This window comes from Chenopodium album, chromosome 6 (genome assembly GCF_948465745.1).
Source record: "Chenopodium album chromosome 6, dcCheAlbu1.1, whole genome shotgun sequence".
Lineage (NCBI taxonomy): Eukaryota > Viridiplantae > Streptophyta > Magnoliopsida > Caryophyllales > Amaranthaceae > Chenopodium > Chenopodium album.
Window position 1 is genome coordinate 1,949,414 of NC_137839.1, and position 21,196 is coordinate 1,970,609.

General features: G+C 33.1%; 3 protein-coding genes across 3 annotated transcripts; 1 reads left to right on the forward strand and 2 right to left on the reverse strand.

Moving 5' to 3' along the window:
• Window positions 1-2,460: 2,460 nt before the first annotated feature.
• LOC145636139 (uncharacterized) lies at window positions 2,461-2,799 on the forward strand. Its single transcript, XM_081687600.1, has one exon. It carries the CDS (start codon window positions 2,461-2,463, stop codon window positions 2,797-2,799), a length of 339 nt encoding a protein of 112 aa, XP_081543726.1.
• A 4,627-nt stretch (window positions 2,800-7,426) lies between these two features.
• LOC145636155 (uncharacterized) lies at window positions 7,427-8,701 on the reverse strand. Its single transcript, XM_081687624.1, has one exon. The coding sequence runs from the start codon at window positions 8,699-8,701 to the stop codon at window positions 7,427-7,429; it is 1,275 nt and encodes a 424-aa protein (XP_081543750.1).
• Window positions 8,702-8,711: 10 nt separating this feature from the next.
• LOC145636159 (uncharacterized) lies at window positions 8,712-9,554 on the reverse strand. The gene has a single exon (XM_081687632.1). The coding sequence runs from the start codon at window positions 9,552-9,554 to the stop codon at window positions 8,712-8,714; it is 843 nt and encodes a 280-aa protein (XP_081543758.1).
• Window positions 9,555-21,196: the final 11,642 nt, after the last annotated feature.

Sequence of the window (21,196 nt, forward strand, 5' to 3'; positions counted from 1 at the left end):
AGTATAAAATAGTCGAGATAGATTGACTTCTAAAAATAGTAGGTGAATTTGTTGAATCACAAATGACGTTGGAATACGGTGTTAGTTGGCCACAAAGTTAGTTTAATCAGTCAATTTAACTTGTTATGAGTAATATGGGTGAGTTGGATAAACTTGTAAAAATATAACTACATCTAAATTGTTGAAATTCAAATTAAGATAAACTTACCAAGTACTCCTACGTAAGAGTTGGCTTACTTAGTACGGAGTAACACTCTTAAACTAGGCTATCAGGGTATGATTTATATGTTTGAATTTGAGCTTGGGCTCGAAATTCCTTAACCATTCTACTCCGTATCTCTTAATATAATTAAAATTAAATGTATATTTTATCTACAATTTTGGACAAAAAAAATTGAGATTGATAGTTACTAATTTTTATAAAAAATTAAAAAATAAATTGAAATAACGCCATAAAACACACAAGTACAAGGTTAAGCTAGTTGATCATAGCCGTGGAGAAATGGAGAATTGAAATAAACACACTTGATTGTATGAACTTCTAATTCTCAATTCTCAATAAGCATAGATTTTTTAGTTTTGTTTCCTCATTAATCATTCTTGTTTAAAAATTAGAATCCTTTTAATCTAATCTTCCTCTTTTTCATCAATATAAACATAATAAGGTGGGGTGTCAAATTATAAGAAAGCAACCTAAATGTAAAATGTTCCGAGTAATATATTGTGAACTCATCATACATGCATGATTTAGTGCTCATAACATGCGGTGTTTCATAAATATATGAGCGAGATGGAATTGACATAAAATGGATCAAATTGATGCATGATTGTGAAATGACATTTGATTTTTAGCCGATTTATCAAGTTTTCCATGAGACTATGATATACATGCACTTTAGTAATATAGTTACATACTATGTTCTCAATGGAAGTAATTTTGAGGTTGAAGGGTAGTTGGCCTGACCGGCTGGTCCCATAGGGAAGGCGGACCGATAGGGCTGACGGCTGTACCCACCGGCACCGGCCACCCTCCCTCCACCTATATTGGGACCAACCAATCTTTCCATCGAGTATTTATTTACTTATTTTCTAAGTTCTAAATTTTGTACAATGGATATATATTTTCTCCGTTTTTTTTTTATTGCACCATAAGCGATTTCACATTTGTCAATATATTACTTTTCCTATTAATATATTTAATTACACTTTTGTAAAAGTTATAAAAATTTAATATTTGAAATGTAGATTTCAAAACGAATCTAAATAGATGTCATATGACTATGTTTTTTCTTACAAATAAATCAAAAATGATGACCAAATTAAAGAACATCATGTGTGATTGTGTGAATAGTGTAAAAGTCTTTATGGTGTAATAAAAAAATTAACAAAGGATCGGAAGTATTAACTTATTCAAGGCATAGTCTTGTGTGTGTGCTTCTTATAATTATTTTTGACATTCTTCTTATTTTAACTAATTTAATTTTACACAAAGATTCTAAATATATAGGAAGTATAATATAAACACGTACGTAGGGACTAATTAAAATGATTTCACGAGCTAAATTAATTCAATTCATACCAACTCCTCTATCTAGTTATGTTGATGTTCATTTTAATGATATTTGAATACAAGTATCTGTCTAGAAATTTGAAAATTTGAGCACATATTACTTATGAATATAAAGCAAAAATAAGTCAAATTTTTAATACCTTGTACTAAATTTTATAATAAATATACAGTGATAGCTTGACACATTAAACATATTAATTGGTTTAGTTGTGAAAAATCTCTTGTTTGCTTGTATTATATTCTACACTAATAAGAATAGAAAAAATTAGAACACATTACACATGCACAAATATTATACTAGTATGTTGCTTTCTACGCATCTTTTATAAATAATCCTAGTAGTAGTAATAAATTAATTACACTAATAATACTAAAGCATTTTCATTATATATTAATATAATTATATTACTTCCAACTATATACATGACACATTAAGATGATCGACCTACATATCTTTTGCGGGCCTTGCCTAGTCAATTTTTTTTTATTCGACTTATCTTTTTCCTTACAAATTAATGCAGGAGACAAGACATCAAATAATGTATTCCCTCAATATAGCCATTTGCATGACATAATGCATGATCCTCTAACAAAACTACAACTTGTTTGAAAATGCCCCTCAATCCCCTAAAAAGACTTTGTCAATTTAATTTATTTATTAATTAAAAATTAAAACTACCCATAATAATTCACATATTGACATATATAAGAGTAATTTGACCATTTCATAATTTTCTAAATATATATGTCATTTTTGAATTCTTAAATTAGAAGTATTATTAATAAATCCTAGGCACACTGTAACGTGGACGTTCCCCTTATATATAAATCTATATATATTCCTTACCTAATTAGCTATTTCCTTGTATCCTTAAACCCTCATAAAAAAAATGACTAGTAATACCCTTAATATATGCTCCACACTTCACCAAATTTTTGACCTTGATGAAGCCCTAACTATACAACCTACACCATTGAGCATCTCCCCTAGTCATCACAACGTCGTCGTCGCACCGGAGCATTCTTCCCCTGTGACACGGGTGGCTGATTTGCCGACGGCTACTACCGAGAGAGACACTATGTGCTCAGTGTGCATAGAAGATTTTCAACGACGGTCCGCTAAGCGAATGCCTTGCGGACACGTGTTCCATGGTACTTGTATTGCCCCTTGGCTATCTATTACTAATTCTTGCCCTCTTTGCCGGATCATTGTCCTTGATAGTAGTTGACATCAATTAATTTGATTATGGAAATTGTGAAGTATATAATTTTTTTTAAGAATTATGATGTAATTTCAGTTTTTTTTTACCTCGAAAATTAATATTGAGCTTTGTGTATGGTATAACACAATATTACGTATTGTTTTGTTTACTATACTATTGTTATGTTATATGATGATTGTGTCAAAGAAATATGTTGTACGATGAAAGCTTTGGAATATATTAGCTAGCTATCCCGAATTAATGATGAGATTATTTTTCCCCATATATAAAATAAATGTTAAAGTTGTTTCATTACATAAAACTCTTCCCTCGTTCTATAAAGTTCTTCCCAATTACTATATTATTGTTTTTCAATTAAGCAAAGCTTGGTGGAGTTGGCTGGGGAACTCACCTTGTGACTTTGAGGTCACGAGTTCAAGTCCCACAAACTTTAAAATGCTTGGAAGTAGGGGATTTTCTCACCCCCCTACTCTCAAGCGTTGACCTACATAACTGATCTGGACTGGCTAAACCTATGTAAGAGGTGCCGGTTCACTAGGGTCCTTCATGTATCTTACCTTTAAAAAATAAATATACTATATTATTTTATTGTTTGTATATATATTACTGTATCAAGAACAATAATAATAATGGATAATAAAGTAATTCAAGTGGATATACTAAGCTGCTGAATTTAGTTCCTAGAAGAGAGACTATGGATCAAATTGGAGTAAAATAATAATACGTCCATTTCTTTCAACAAGTTGAATTGGAGTAATTTATTAAGGAATTTCTGTGTTTGACAAATTAAAAGGGTGTTTTTTGAACACATGCATGATTAATGGAATGAAAAATAACACCCGATTGTGAGACATAAAGGGTGTTATTTGTGAGATATATAAATTCATTTTATTTCTTCTATTAAGAAACGAAGGTAGTAAACCACACTTATGTTTTGTTTTAATATTTTGTACTTTGCATAAATATATATATTTTTCCTGTACACTTCATTTTTATTTGGCATATTATAATCAGTGTTTAAACTAATTTTTTGTCACTTTTTTCATTTATTTTGAAAAAAAAAAGTTAAGTAGATAAGCTTAGAGTCTGTTCTCATTTACTGAACTGAGCTGAACTAAACTGAACTGAATATTTTATGAGAGAATCGAAGGAAATTAGGAACTGAAAATAAGCTGAAGAGAACAAGCCCTTAGTTAACTCATAAATTCAATTTAGGTTAAATTAATAAAGGCCAACCAATTAAGTACTATTCACAAGTCACAATGATAATACAGAGTAATTTCTAATGTACGAAAAATAATCTGTACTAGTGTTAAGTAAAATCAGTTTTACAATTAACATGTAAAAAAACCAGGGAATAGTTATGTTTTTTCAATTAGCTAGTACAAATGATGTTATAGATAAGTTCTACCTCGTAATTAGTATAAACAAAAAAAATACAAAATAAAATAAAAATAAATTAAATGTGAAATTAATATATGTACCAACAATTACACTCCATTAGTGAATCAATAAAAATAAGTTTTAATACGTAAAGTTAATTTTATGTACATGGGGGGCTACCAGTTAAATATCAACTGTACTGGCTAACCCAAATTGTTATTTTATTGACGTTAAGTATAGTAACAAACCTAATTAAAAAAGAGTAAATAAAAAAGAATAATTACCAGAATTTGATCAAATTTTGATAATTTTTGTCAACTAGCTCATCACAATTCACCTGAGCTGCTTTATTAGCCTGTAACTTCTTTCAGCTCAAAATTCAAGTTCAAGCTAGAAACTCAATGATTGATGAGACATGCATCCTAATCTAATTAATTAAACATGCATGCATAATAAGGTCATTCCAAAATTTGGTTGATGAATCTGTTATCTGTCAATTAGTAATAAGTGACTAGCACATGCAAAATTGTTATTCATTTTATTTCCTTTTCTCTCGTTTTCCTAGAGTCTACTACCGTAATTAAAAGTGACATAGATATAATTTTAAGATAGAGTGTCAACATTACATTCATTCATGTATATTAGCAGACTTATTCATTCAATTTTTTAGTAAGATATATTGGATTATTAATGTTAGATATTAATTATTTAATTTCTCATGTTAGGTTCTACGTATTAGATAATTTAATGTCAGATATTAGATTATTAATGTAAGATATATTGGACTCACGGTGAATGCAGTTTTACGCAAAAGTTTCTCATAATTTTTATTTGTGACGGGTATCGGCTCACATCCCAATATTTCACGCATGCTTTTCTCGCTAAGTCTAAAGCTTGTTCTTATTAACATAATGAAAAGCATAGAGTACAAGTTATAAGAAAATTTCTAAGCTTGAGTATATACAGTATATGTTTATCAATTATATCTAAGCTTTAGTTTTGATAATTGGTATGAAATCGTTGGTGAAATCGCTTCCATGGCTGCCCAAATCGTAAGCAGTACAGCAGTCACAGACTCACAATTGAGAATGAGAAGAGAGCAAAGGATTTTAGCGAGGGGATTCTATGTTATGGCGGTTATATTGATTGTATGTACTCCACATGTATTAGTTGATTACATAAAAGTGTTTGATAAATTACCGATATCTAAAAATGTTTGATTATGCAAAGTGACCAATAAGTTTTTATTAGAATTTTTGTATTCCATAACATAAAAACATATATGCATTACATATCCGACTCTTTCCTTTCTCTATTTCTTCATTAATTTATTAAATTTTTGAACAAACTTATATTATTCTACCTTTTAAATATAGTTTTTATCTTAATTTTTGCTAGTACTACTTAATCAACAACTCCACACTATTAGTGCCGTCATCATTTCACGGCACCATTATTCTGTGTGCCGTATCCATTATTAGAAGGTACTATTGGTAAGCGAAAATCTTGACTTATTTATTAGGATTTTACTCTTATTATTTATCTAAGCAATAGCCATGTCATACCATCTATCAACATTGAGTAGTATATAGGAATGAATCATACTTCATAGAATTTTATCTTTTAGGAGGAATCACGTTTCTATCAATCCAATTATTCAAAGTATATTATTACAATTGTATTGTTCTAGGTATATATATTGCTCAGAATAGTAAGTCGATATAACCCTAAGCTAATAAATTAAAGGTGAAAATTAAAACCTTTTGATATATAAGAGGAGTCAAGAAAGTTATAAATTAAATTAAAGTTATATTCATAATATGTCTATATTCGTATGATCAATAAAAGAAATATTTTATTATTCTCTGCTTTAGTTTCGTCTTATCAATGTTTACAATTTACATCATGTATTGCAAAATATGTATGTAAATTAAATGCGAACTCAAGTAACGAATGTATTTTATGCTACGCATACGTACTGAATAGCTAGTTTCATTAATCTAATCTATAACATCCGTAGTTTGATTCAAAAGCATTTGATCCAAAGTAGTTGGATAACTTTTAAACATGTTTCCTATCATCTTCTCAAGCCTCCAAGCTGCCTGACACTAAAGAAAATCAAGTAGTTGACCATTTAATATTATAAATACAATCCATTTGACCATATAATTATTAGAATATGACCCATAAGACCATTATAATTAAACTAAATACTTTACCTACATTTTATGCAACCCTTATAAATACACATTTTTATTTTTCATATCTCATATTCTCCACTTATATTTTCTTCATTTTTCTTTTCTTTTCTCACTCTAATTTTTTTTTTCCTCTCTCTAAAAAATGGCAACTTTTTCATTCGACGGTTTTTTTGATCTTGATGACGCCTTAACAATGCCGTCGTTAAATTCAACGCCAATGACGTCATCTTTGAGCACTGCCGTTGTGACAGTTGAAACTGTGACGTTGACTTTTCCGGCTGTTGTTACGTCGAACGACGTCGTTTGTTCCGTATGTACGGAGGAGTTTGAGCCACCTCATCGTGGTGGTAGACAAATCCCTTGTGGACACGTGTACCATGCTGACTGTATTGCCACGTGGCTCTCTGTTCGTGATTCTTGTCCTCTTTGTCGAGTCGTGGTTGTTGACCAGAAGTTTGCTAACAAAAAGACTAGTTGTTGAGTAACTTATTTTTTATTTTCTCCCGTTAAATTTTAATTGTGACAAAGGAATATTTTAAATCGTATAAATAATACTCCTTTATTGCAATTAACAATTAAAGGAGGAAGTATTATTGTTAAATGTGATTCTTTAATTTTTTTGTTTTGGATTTATTTTTAAGTTGTTGAGTAATATTTCGAGTATTGGTGAACTTGTACCTAATTATGTGCTCATAACATGCGGTGTTTCATAAATATATGAGCGAGATGGAATTGACATAAAATGGATCAAATTGATGAATGTGAAATGACATTTCATTTTAACCGAATTATCAAGTTGTTCATGAGACCATGATACATACACACTTACTTTAGTTACATACTATGTTGTCAATGGGAGTAAATTTAAGGCTAGGCTGGCCCCATATGGCCGGCATGTGGGCCATTACGCCCATACCCATCGAACCACCGGCACCGGCCACCCTCCCGAGTCCCTCCATCTATATTGGGACCACCCGGCCTATCATCTTTTTTTTTTTTTTTTTTTTTTTTTTTTTTTTGACAATAGCAAAACATACATCTAAACTAAATTACTCATAATTCGAAAGGGTCATACGACACTTCCTAGCTATGAAATCCGCCCTTCTCACTTGGTCCCTTTGGACTTTAAGAATTGTACACCTTTGAAACGATGCACCCACTTTCTTAATTTCCTTTATTATCCAAACAATTGAGACATCCTTACCTACACCATCTTGAAGATTGTTGATAAGCACAATTGAGTCCGAAATAATGAGAATCCCTTGCTTACCTTCCTTCTTTGTCCATTTCATAGATTCTAAGCAAGCCCATGCTTCACAATGAAGGGCCGACGCCGCCACTCCAAATTTACCCCCTTCACTAGCTTCATTTCCTTGGTTACCCCTTATGACTGCCCAACCAATCCCAGCCTTTGTTGTTTTCTTGTCCCACGACCCATCCACACTTACGATGAAACTATCATAACCACTCCTTTCCTTCCCCAACTGAACTGAGTTGAATCCTGGGGGGAGGTGAGGGTCATCTCTTGACTCAAATGTGGCATCATTATTATAATTATCATTTTGGCAGAAAATTTGATGGTCTTGAATTGCCAAATTGATGTATTCGGTGGCAAGGCTGGTTCCCCCGTTTGCCTCATTGAAGCTCCTTGCATTCCTTGCTTTCCATAGTCCCCACAAAGTAGCAATAAAAATAATGCTACGGGTACCATACTTACCATCCTCGCTATAGAACAGCAGGATATAGTGCTGAATCCACATTCGAAGTGAATTGAATCCAGTCAAGTCAGAGCAAATCGCCAGGGATCCATTTTCCCAGACCTCTTTTGCTAGAGTACACTGTCTGAACAGATGTTGGCTGTCCTCCTCTTCCATTCCACAAAAATCACAAAACTCCTCAATTTGTAATCCCCTTCTTACCAGATTTCCTTTTACTGCAATACTATCATGAAAAAGCTTCCACAGAAAAATCTTCCATTTAGGTTGTATATGCATTCTCCAAATGAGCTTTACAAATCTTTCCTCCTCACCCGAAAGAGCCATATGCCCCTCTCCTTGTTCCTTTGCCAGGAAGTAATAGCCAGTCTTAACGGTAAACCATCCTGACGGGTGGTGTTTCCAGTATAGGAAGTCATCCTCCATGGCGCAGGGGAGCTCCATTGCCAAAATCGATCTCGCACTATCCCATTCAAAACATTCTCTAACTTTCCCCACTTTCCACGCAGCTGACTCTTTGTCAATGAAATCACTGACCTTCCATCCCAAGGACCTTCCTAGCGTTTGGCTTGAATTTGCAACTGGAATATCACCATTTACCCAAGGCATGCTAATAGCTTTAATTTTTTTCCCCATTTCCAACTTTCCAGGCAAACCCCTTCTTGAATGACTCAGTCACTTTTTGCAAACTAGATCTTCCCATCGACGGGTAACCTCTTCTCTCATAAGAACTAGCCAAATTGCATATCCCACAAGGTTGAAACCCTCTGTGAACTCTAGAGAGGAGAAGCTGTGGATGTAAATGCATTCTCGTTGCTTGTTTAAATAAGAGTGCGTTGTTAAGTGTTGAAGTACCTCGAATGCCAAGACCTCCCATACTCTTAGGCAATTGAATAGTCGTTCTGTTCACCCAGTGCATACCCTTATCTCCATTGTTAGACCACCAGAACCTTGTGATAAGATAGTCAATTTTGTCTGCCACACTTTGTGGGAGTTTCATACATTTCATTACATGTGCTGAGATACTCACCAAGAATGTGTTGATTAAAATGAGTTTGGCAGGCTGGGAGATACGTAAGGAGGCCCAAGAAACAATCTTTTCTGACACCTTGTCAACCAGATATTGAAAGGACGCGCTTTTTTTCCCTCGTATATCAATTGGGGCTCCTAGGTGAGTCCCCATGTTGCTGGTCTCGGCCATGGACAGAATCCTTTTTAAGGATTCCCGAGTGCTGACATCAAAACCTGGAGCGAACTTGACAAATGATTTTTGTAAATTCAATTGTTGACCAGAAGCACTACCAAACCTGTGAAGGATGTCCTTGATGTGATTGCAAGAATCCTCAGTTGCTTTAAAGAAAAGCATGGCATCATCCGCAAAGAATAAATGCGAAATCGAAGGGGATCTTCTTGACACTCTTAACCCCTTAAATTGATTGATTTCCTCTGCCAAGTTCAACATTCTTGAGAGGATATCCATACAGAAGATGAATAGATATGGAGATAACGGATCCCCTTGACGTAGCCCACAATTAGGGTAGAAATATATAAACTTATTTTCACCATTGTTCTTTTAAATTGGACTAATTTTGTTTTGTAAAGAGATTCTTAGTAGGAAGAACATTATAAAAACAAAAGGACTAATTAATTAAGATGGTTTTACTTAATTAATTCCAACTCTTTATCTAGTTATGTTGGTATTCAGTTTTATGATACTTGGGCGGCGAATGTTGCGCGATAACTCATCATGTTGGGAGATTCCTTTCGATTTGACTTCATGTCACAACTTTAATTAGTTGTTGATAGCATTAATGAGGGAAAATATGTAAACAAAAGGATATGTATAAATGTCCGCACACTTTTCTTAATTTTTTTTTAAAAAAGAAATTAACATTATTAGTGAGGGTTAATAAGTGAATAAACATTTAAACATGTATAATTGTCTAAACTCTATTCATAAAAGTTATCTTAAACTTTTTAAAAGAGAATAGAAATACAAGGATTTGAATACACGTATCTGTCTAAGAACTTAAAATTAAAAAATAAGCTCAGATAACTTGTGATTATAAAGCAGAAAAAGTCAATTTTTAATACCTTGTACTAAATCATATTATAAATATTCAATGATAGCTTGACGCATGAGTCATATTAATTGGTTTAGTTGTGAAAATTTCTGATTTGCTTATATTCTACACTCATAACTTCTTAAGAATAGAAAAGCTTCCAACACATTATACATGCACAAATACTCCGTATTATATGTTGCGGCTTTCTATGCATCTTTTCTAAACTCAACTCCTTAATACAAGTAACAAATTAATTACATTAAAGCCTTTTTCATTATATTTTTTTATGATTGACCTATATATCACATATTAATATATTATAAATCTTTTGCCAAGGAAATATTTTTTTTAGAACAGGATTCGGCTCATCTTTTTCAATTCCCTACAAATTATTGCAAGCCAACAAATGTACTCCCTCAATCTAGCCATTTGCATGACATAATAATTGTCTAATAATGAAAGCACAACTTGTTTGAAAATGGCCCTAAATCCCCTAAATAGACTTATCAATTTAAATTAACTTTTTAAAATTAAAACTACCCATAATAGAACAGTAGAACACATATCTTTGACCATTCTATAATTTTCAAAATACATGTCATTTATTAATTCTCAAAAAATCAAATTAGAAGTATTATTAATACATCATATATAGGATATTGTAAAGTGGACCTCCCCTTATATATAAATCTATATATTCCCTAGCTATTCTTTAATACTTGAACCTCAACAATTAAAAAAAAATGACTAGTAATACCCTCAATATATATATGCTCCTCACTTCACCAAATTTTTGACCTTGATGAAGCTCTAATTATACAACCTACACCATTGAGCATCTCCCCTAGTCATCACGATGTTGCCATCGTACCGGATCATTCTTCCTCTATCGCTTGGGTTGCTGGTTTGCCGACGGTTACCACGGGGAGGGACGCTATGTGCTCGGTGTGCATGGAACATTTTCAAGAACGGTCCGCTAAGCGAATGCCTTGCGGACACGTGTTCCATGCTATTTGTATTGCTCCTTGGCTATCTATTAGTAACTAGTTTGGTGCCCGGTGCGATGCCCGGATTGTTCGTTGAATTATAATCTAACAATTTTTTTTGAATAAAATTATACTTCAATTTGTACATCTGAAATATTGGTATTTTATCGAAAATAAAACTCTAAACTAATAATTTTATCTTATGAAGTCTATTTAAATTTATCCAACGTGGCGTGACACTTAGCGAAAATATGGAATGCCAAGTGTCGCTGCCTCGTGACCTGACTAAAAGTTTAGCTTTATATATTAGTTATATGATATGATATGATTCTTGCCCTCTTTGCAGTCCTTGATAGTTAACAGTAATTTAATTATCAATCTTGATAAATATTCAACAATTAAAAATGTTTAGTCGATCAGCATTATAATTTTGTAATTACATCAACATACAATTATTTGATTTGTAATTATACCAACGTACAATTATTTGATTTCTGCTAGAACAATTTAAGTAACAGCTCAACATACTTATTTTGCATCACTATCATTCATATTTGACAGCACCATTAGTCTGAGTGCCGGAACCATTAACGTTATGGCCAGTATTAGTATAGGTTAAATTACCTTGAACAAAAAAGCTAAGGCAACCGGTATTATTATAAGGGAAACCATAACCCAACTTCCTCGAGTAGCGATGATCTAACTTGAGCGGCGGCAGGGACATCTTTTTAAACATCTGCTCCGTCCTCTGATCCACCTCCCAACTTTCATGCACAATCTTGTTCAGCAGCGACTCTTGCTTCTGCAACGGCTGCGGCGGCTGCCGCTGCAGCTGTTTTACCTTCTCCTCCACCTTCTGGTCCAGCCTCCACCCGCCCTCTATGACCTTCTGCAGCTTCAACTCCGGCTCTTCGCTTGGATCATCGAAACCAGCCATTAATCTATGTTATAATAATTATTATTATTGCATATAATATCAAGTATATATCTTTGTCTTCAAACATACTAGCTACTGATATTTGATAAGCGAATATATTGACTTATTTATTTGCATTGGAATATTTATCTAATCTAATAACCAAAAGTCATTCCATGATTTCCATCAATAGTGTAGTAGTGGGATGAGAATCGAACAACATGAGGATAAATCATACGTACTTCATAGAATTTCTTTATTTAATTGGGAGGAATCATGTTTCTATTAATATATGGATCTTCCTAACGAATGCCCCGGAGCGATGGATAAACATTTAAAACATTATCTAAACCGATATTAATTTGGGAAAGCGTGACAAAATCACGCGTCAATCGGTGTAATTAATGTTAATTTTTAATTTAATTCTTCTATTTTTAGTTACCTTATCCAACGCCCCCGGGTGGTGTTCGTTGGCTTTTGCCTTAATGGATATATTATCAAAGTTATTGTAGGTATAAGGGTCTGTTCACATTTACTGAACTGAACTAATTGGAACTGAATTGAACTGAACTGATTAGAGCTGAACTGATTGGAACTGAACTGAATTGAACTGAACTAAACTGAAATTAAGTAAATATGAATAGGCCCTAAATATCGTCCTAATTAAGTGAATTGTAACTATGCCACACATAAAAATGCACTAGTAACCATAGTATTCATATCATTTCAATGAAGTAAAATACTATATTATATTTCATATTTTTGTCTACTCGTGGTGAGAATCGAACCCCTCTCACAGAGGTGGAAGGAGTTCCTCCAATCAACTAGGCTAATTTTGATTATCAATAATACATATATTTCATATGTGTTACATGTGCAATGAAGTAACCTATTGTAACTTAATTATACGGAGAAGGTTTAATTTCAATAATCAAATCTAAAACATCCGTGGTTCAATTCAAAAGCATTGGATCCAAAGTAGTTCGATAACTTTTAAACATGTTTCCTATCATCTTCCCAAGCCTCCAAGCTGACACTAAGGAATAAATCATGTAGTTGACCATTTAATTATATAAATACAACCCATTTGACCATATAATTATTAACCCAAAACCATTATTTTATTAAATTAAATACTGTACCTATATTTTAGCAACCCTTATAAATACACATTTATTTTTTTCATACTCTAATACTCTCCACCAATAATTTCTCATTTTTTCTCTCTCTACATTTTTTTTCTCCCTCTAAAAAATGGCAACTTTTTCATTCGACGGAGTTTTTGATCTTGATGACGCTTTAACAATGCCGTCGTTAAATTCAACGCCGATGACGTCATCTTTAAGCACTGCCGTTGTGACAGTTGAAACTGTGACGTTGACTTTTCCGGCTGTTGTTACGTCGAACGACGTCGTTTGTTCCGTATGTACGGAGGAGTTTGAGCCACCTCATCGTGGTGGTAGACAAATCCCTTGTGGCCACGTGTACCATGCTGACTGTATTGCCACGTGGCTCTCTGTTCGCGATTCTTGTCCTCTTTGTCGAGTTGTGGTTGTTGACCAGAAGTTTGCTCACAAAAAGACTATTGTTGAGTAATTTTTATTTTTTATTATTTTTTTTTTTTTTATTATTGTTAAATGTGATTCTTTAATTCTTTGGTTTTGGATTAATGTAATTGTTTTGTTATTGATTTTCTTCTACGGAGTACTTTTTATTTTTAGTCAAATTGTAACTGTTAACAAATTGGTAATGATGTAATTTGAAAATTAATTATGATCAAATTAATGCAATTAGCATCATCTTGAGCACGACATTCTTTGATTTTATTTTATTTTTGTGTTGACTGGCAAAAGCATAAAAATTTAAAATACAAAGAATGACGTTTTAACACAATTTAACTTATAAATTATGTTTCAACACTTTCAATGAGTACAACTTGTACAAATTTTACAAGCTACAAAAGAAGTTGTGAGCAATAAAGAGATACAACTTATTGCTCACAACTTCTTTTTTGTTTCGTACGGCTTGCAACACATTACAACTTATTAGCTTGTAAGTTGACGCACGTATGTGTTATATCTTATAGATGAAACAAAAGAAGTACGACAAAATTAAATTCAGACTTGAAGTTCATGCAATTTAATTATTGACCATTCTATAAAACATTAGAAAATACAAGCCAGGAATTGAATTATCTTAGCATGCGAATTGGAAATGTATTGACGTTACGTCTCTTTGGAATTATGTAATTTGGAGCGAGCTGAGGCTGATATAGTTTGGAAATTTAAAGTGATAATATTGTTGATTTATTTCATTATCAATTTAATTAATGCCTAATTACTTCAAATAGAAGTTTTGATTATTAGGAAGATTTATTTTTATTAGAACTATGCCTTCACAGTAAAAGGACTCAATCATATTAATTAATGAAACAAGTTATAGTAAGAAAATGTGGGTCACATAAATTTATTGAGGTAGATATATGTATAACTATTTGGTTTTGCAATATAATAACTATGTACACTTCTTAGAAACGTCTACTATTTATACAACGGAGGAGGTTGCTTGTTAAACATCATCTTGTCTACTACATATTTCACATTGTTATGATCCGTCTTTGTTATCACCTAATTCGATCCATAAAATGTAACGAGGTTAAAGGAAAGTTGGTTGTCTTTGCACTATTAACAAGTCCTTAATTATTATTATGAAATTTCATATTACTTCCGTTAATTATTATGTGCAATTTTATGGTATCAATATGTGTAACAGAGGTAGTAAACATTAGACTTGAACTTCATTCACTCAGCAAAAGAGAGGCTTCCTACGTGCTTGACTGAACGACCACTCATAACCTTATTTCATTGTCGCAAAACAAAATTTTCTTTTCCACAAGGGTTATATCATTATCTATACATTAATAATGAACCATTTCGTTGTCTATACATTTATGAGTGGTTAGGCCAAATGTGTAGTAATGTTACTTGATTGGCATGACTAAAAGTTTCTAGAAAATATTTCTTAGCTTTCAAATTGCAGCATCACAATCGTCAAATACGTCTTACAAAAAGTCACGTATTTTTCTTCTAGTCTAGTGGAGTGTCAAAATTTCCCACTATATTAGTGTTATACTTATACTACTGTATGCTTCTCTTTAGACCACATCACCTAGTTTGATAATATCATGCAAAATTTTCAACAATCATATAATTTTTTATATGTTGTAATTTGGGCTGTGCCGGTTAATAAATTAAGTTAATCTTTTTACTTGTGATTCAGCAGTTTTATAAATGAACACTTTTTTTTTTGTCAATATAAATCTCTTATCTTCAACGTTTTTGATCTTGTAGTAGACTGATCATGAGCCCACTTTTTATTTTAATTTTTAGTCTTTTTGACCCAACAACTCATTTCACGTTTTCTTTTTTGTGTTTCTTTTTATGTTGAATATAAATTTGGTTAAATTAGAAGAATGGGTTAGTCCAGAGTTAAAAGTTATAAGTACGGCAAAAAATTATTTAAATATTATTAAGGAAAATGCTATACATAGCCCTTAGGGCTACATATAAGCATTAAAAATACTCTTGAAAACTGTTTAAATTTAGAAAAACATGACAAATTCACACTAATTACACTGATTTACGCGTGTTTTTGTCATGAATTCCTAATTTTATACAATTTTCAAGAGTGTTTTTAATGCTTATATATAGCCCTAAGGGCTATGTATAGCATTATCCTATTATTAATTGTACGTGTCAACATTTAATTAATCAGTGTCATTGTACACAAAACATGATAATTTAACATCCTATTATTACTTAACGAACACTTTGGATAACATAGTCTTAGACCTCATTCTCTTTATCATATTTTTGTTGAACTAAAATAATTTTAATTGAAATTTTTAATTATTTAAATAAAATTTAAATTAATTTTACTAGTTAATAAAATTAATTTTTATTGAATTCTATTATATTATTCTTTGAATTTACTAAATTTTTACTAATTAAAATTAATTGTTTGAAGCAATAAAATTATCACTACAATGAAATTATTTTATATATAGAATATTATTTGAATAAAGTAAATTTTTGTTGAGGTATTTTATATTTTAGGACCTTTGAAAGTTTGAATGGTTTAACTACTTGATTCCTCAAGGTATCATAATCTTGACATAACTCAATGTATAATTAAAAATAAATAAAATAAAAATTCAACGATCTTTTTCTATATATTAATTTTTTAAACTGTTTATTTACTTTTAAATGTGTGATGTGGCCTTATTCCGAACTATAGTTTCCTTTGTCTTTTTTCATGATATACACAAAAGTGGGTTGTTAAACCCAATTTTGAATTTTCCTCCTAATCTATTCCTATATAAAACCAACGTACAATATTTATCTTTATATACAACCCCACTATTCTATAAACTAAATTCTCTCCCTCATATTATTCTCTTCTAAGTACTATAGCAGCCATGTCTTTCTCAAATAATTACTCCGTTGATTTACAATTTGACCTTGATGAGGCACTTGCATGCTCTTCCACTACTATGACCACCAAACCACCACCTTCGTCGTCGTTGTCGTCGCCGTCGAGTAGTAGTAATAGTAATGATGTCTACAAGGCTGTGTATATGGAGTTACCAATGGTTAGTGTGGATGTTGATTCGGTGTGTTGCGTTTGTATGGAAGGTTTCCAATCCCCTCGTAATAATAATCAAGGTGTTGCTAAACAACTCCCGTGTCGACACGTGTATCATCCTGATTGTATTCTCTCTTGGTTATCTTCTTGTCATCACTCTTGCCCTCTTTGCCGCCATGTCATTCAACTCCATGATCATGATAAACCTACACAAGTTGATGATAATTAATTAATGGTTTTATTTCCTATTAAGATCGAGTTATATAGTTGATCTCTCTTTATTTCCCGTTTCACTTTTTATTCTCCCCTCTTTTTTTTTTCTTGTGTAGAGAGACATTAAAAAAAAGCACAAATTATATAGATGAGATTCAATCTCGACAAAGTTAGTTGTCATTTACGTTATGCTACAGCTTTGGTAAACTTGTTTATGAGTTATCTATTATGATGACTTTGTTCTTGTTTATAATTAGATCAAGACATGGTCAATCATATTATTTTTATTCTATTTAATGCATTTTTTAATTATATGAGGAGAATTTTTTTAAAATTTTTTTTTTTTTAACAAATTCTAAATAGTCTTTGAAAAGCGAATCAAAATCTTAAATGTAAAGTCGGCTACATAAACCTCTAAGATGTATTCGCCAAGTATGATCCTCTCTTGTGTGCCAATGCATGCTACATGCAATGAGTCTAGTACATGCATGAATTCATAAAGACATTGGTTCAAATAAAGATATATGGTATATGTAGTTTCTTGGAGAGTTCGTTGGAGGAGACCAATTAGGAATTGGGGCCACCAACACCAACTAGTTTAGCTAGGATAGGCCACTATTAGTCTTTGGTAACCTTTTAAGTGCGTGAGTTGTTAGTGAAAATTCAGGGTGATGGCCTACTCTTGATTATTTCAGTACGATCACAAGCCCAATATTATAATAATAGTAGTCCATTCCACCAAATAATAAAACAAATTATAATGATGGTAGATTAGTAGTCCACTAGTCCATCACGTATTTAGGAGCCAATTAAGATTACGGCAACATTGTTTATAATATGGAGAAGTCCTTGCAAATAGGATGACAATGTTGTAAGTTGTTTTTTTTTTTTTTTTTTTTTTGACACAATATTGTAAATATTGATATAATAGCACCATTGAGACAACAAATAATCTAGAGGTGATTATTGGGCGGGGCGAGCCGGGTTCGGGCCGGGCCAAAGCTAAAAAAATTATGTCCACTTCTCGGGCCGGAAAAATCTGTCCAAAACCTGCCCAAAATCGGGCAGGGTCAGGCCGGGCCAACGGGCCGGGCTAACCTTGATCACCTCTAATCTATTATAATGGTGATTGACTTTATTATTTTCTAGCTCTCTCCTTGGCTTCGCCTTGGGGTGATTTTAATCTTTGACACAACAATAAGTATCGGTGAAATGGTAGGATTTTATATACATCGTTGAAAATGTTCATTCTTTCCAAGATACCTGTCAAACACTTCGTAGTCGCTAGAAGAGTGTATGAGAGCAAGTACGCTAGAGTACAAGACCACATATATAGGCTATATATACGAAGTATGTGTTTACCACATCATACTACTATACTAGCTAGCTTGAAAGATGTTGTAACAATTAATCGATAAAGATCTCTTCTATTCGTCCAATTTTAACTTATCTAAATTTATATTACGGAGTGCATTTTTTTGACACAAATTATTATCTTATATGAACTTATTTTAGTTGTATTTTTTGAAATTGGTTAACCATTAATAATTCCTAACAAAAAAAATTCTTTTGAACTAAATTAAACTTATTTGTCTTGTATTAGTGAAAATAAGATGCATACCCTAATTGATCATATAAGTTGTTAATGTATTTTATACAAAAAGAACTAAGACCTCTGTTCTTTTTAAGCAGGTGTCATCAAAGCATAACATGACCGAGCAGATAAAAAGAACAGAGCCTAAATAAATTTATCTCTAAATATTGTAGTTATAGTCCTTATAGATCAATGTAGATAAGGGTATGGCTTTTTCCCCACCCTTTTTTATTCTTAAAAAAATTGAGGGAAGTTGAGGGGGTCATATTCGGTGATTCCTTGATGGCTTGATTTCCTTCCATGAAAGCAACTTGATGGAGCTAGAAATGCAAGTTGGAGCGGCGGCTTAATTAGGAAAAGCAAAAAATGTTCACAAACAATATATTATTAATATTATGCAAAACCGTACCAAAACTACACTATATGTGGATCAAAAGTTTTATTTAAGGCAAGGTTGTTTATAAAATAGACCTTGTCATTATAATTTATTTATTTTTAAAACAGTAAGAAGGAGATTTACTCGGCTGGAACCTCTCACAGGTCTAACCTTGATCCGATTAACGGACTAGACAATTTGAGAGTTGGGGGGAGGGGAGGGGAGGGAATCTCCAGCCCAAATTATCTCTATTAGAATTTAATCCCGCAACCTTTTAATTGTAAGATGACAAACGTTACCACTAGATCAAACTTTACTTCATCCGTCATCATAAATATTGTTTGAGAACTATGGTACATCTTGTGTTTGTAGTGTTGAGTAGTGCGCATATTGTTTGAAAGAATTGAATAAATAATGGTACGGTTAAGTGCATGCAATGGTCAATATTTGCGGCGTTTGCGAATCTATTATGCTTGTGGTTTGGTTTGGTTATCTACCAACTTTGCAATGTCTGGTCATCATTATTAAAATTTAATACGACCAACTTGGTTTGTAATGTTTTGAAGGTTAGAGTCAAGCCGAGTGTCGGGTGAAATATGTACTTATTTTTACTAATTGTCTATTTCTTAAAAAGAGTACTAATGATGTTAGTGATGACCCATCTTCAAGTTTGAGTCAACTCCTTTTTCTTATTTTGTTGACAAGTTTCGATTTTGCGAGATTTTACGATGGCGATCAGAGGAGGATCTTCCACTGGGACCATTTGGGGCCAAACCCCGATAAATTATTGTAATTAATTAGTTAATGAATTTTAATAACCTTATTTTACTTATTTCCTCACGTATTATGTGCAACAATTGCCATTTTGGGATGTTACAAGTTATGTGCAACAAAAAAAAAAGTTTCTTTATATAGTAAATTTTTTTGAGTAAATTTACTAAAAGACCCTTACTTCAATCCAATTAACACACTAACTACATGTTATTAAGTTATTAACCCAACTTAATTAACCCTCAATAATAACACTAACACACATTCTCTCTCTTCCCTCACAACCAGATCCACCACCCACACCACCATATTTTTTCTCTTCTCTCTCTTAAGCCACCCTCACCTCCACTCTCTTTTCTCTAACAACCACCACTCAACCACCACCCTATTTTCTCTCTCCTCTCTAACAAGCCACCCACACCACCATATCTTCTCTCTCAACAACCACACCACCACCACCATAAGATCAGGTCGCCACCATTTCCTCCTCCATTAAAGTCGTCGCCGCCACTTCCTCTTCCATTAAAGCTTAAAGTTGAGGTTTTTATGGTCAAATTTAACCATGAAAACTCTAGATCTAGAGTTTTCATGGTCAAATTTGACCAAATAAACCCCAAATTAACGATGATGAGGTAATACTTTTCAAATTAAAGTTTTTTTTTTTTCATTTTTTAGGGTGGTTAATGGTGATTTCGGGGAGAGGGGAGAGAGGTCGGTGGTTGTGGGTTTCCAAGGTTGCGGGTTTTGGGTTTGGTGGTTGTGGGTCTGGACGGTTGTGGGTAGTTGTACGTGGGTCCGGTCAGTTTTGGGTGATTGTGGGTCCGGTCGGTTTGGGTGATTGTGGGTCCGGTCAGTTTGGGTGGTCGGTTTTGGGCGATTGTAGGTCTGATCGATTTGGGTTCCTTTCACATGGTGACTTTCGATTTGCTGCTAAGAGGGTGAATACAAGGTGGGGTTTCGAGATTCCGCTGGTGGTGGGGTTTCAGGTGGTGGTCGTTGGGGTTTCAGTGTTATTGTTGCGGTGGGGTTCTGGGATATCGCAAATAGGTGGCGGGGTTCCGCGATTTGGCTGGTGGGGATGTGAGGTTTCGGATCATGGTGGTGGTGGTGGTGGTTACGAGATAGGGTGGTGGTTACGAGATAGGGTGGTGGTGGTTACGGGTAGCGGCGAGTGGTTGAATGTGGGTGGTGGTGGATGTTGTTGCTGGTAGGTGACTAGGTGGTGTCAGGGAGGCCATGGCAGTTGGTAGTGGTGGCCATTAATTAATTATCCTCCCTTAATCACACACCCTTTACTTTGTTAATCAACCCAAATTTTGTCTTGGGAAACGTGCAGCAAGGTTTGTTGCACATAATGTATAACGGAGGAAGTATAAAATATTATAACATAGTGAATAGTTTTGAGCAAGAGGTAAAAGATTTAAATCCCAGCGCCTCTAATATTTTTTGCCAAGATCCGTCACCGATAGCGATGACGATTAATGCAATTTAGCATGCTCATATAGATGTTTTATTTCTACAAATTATTTGAAATAGTT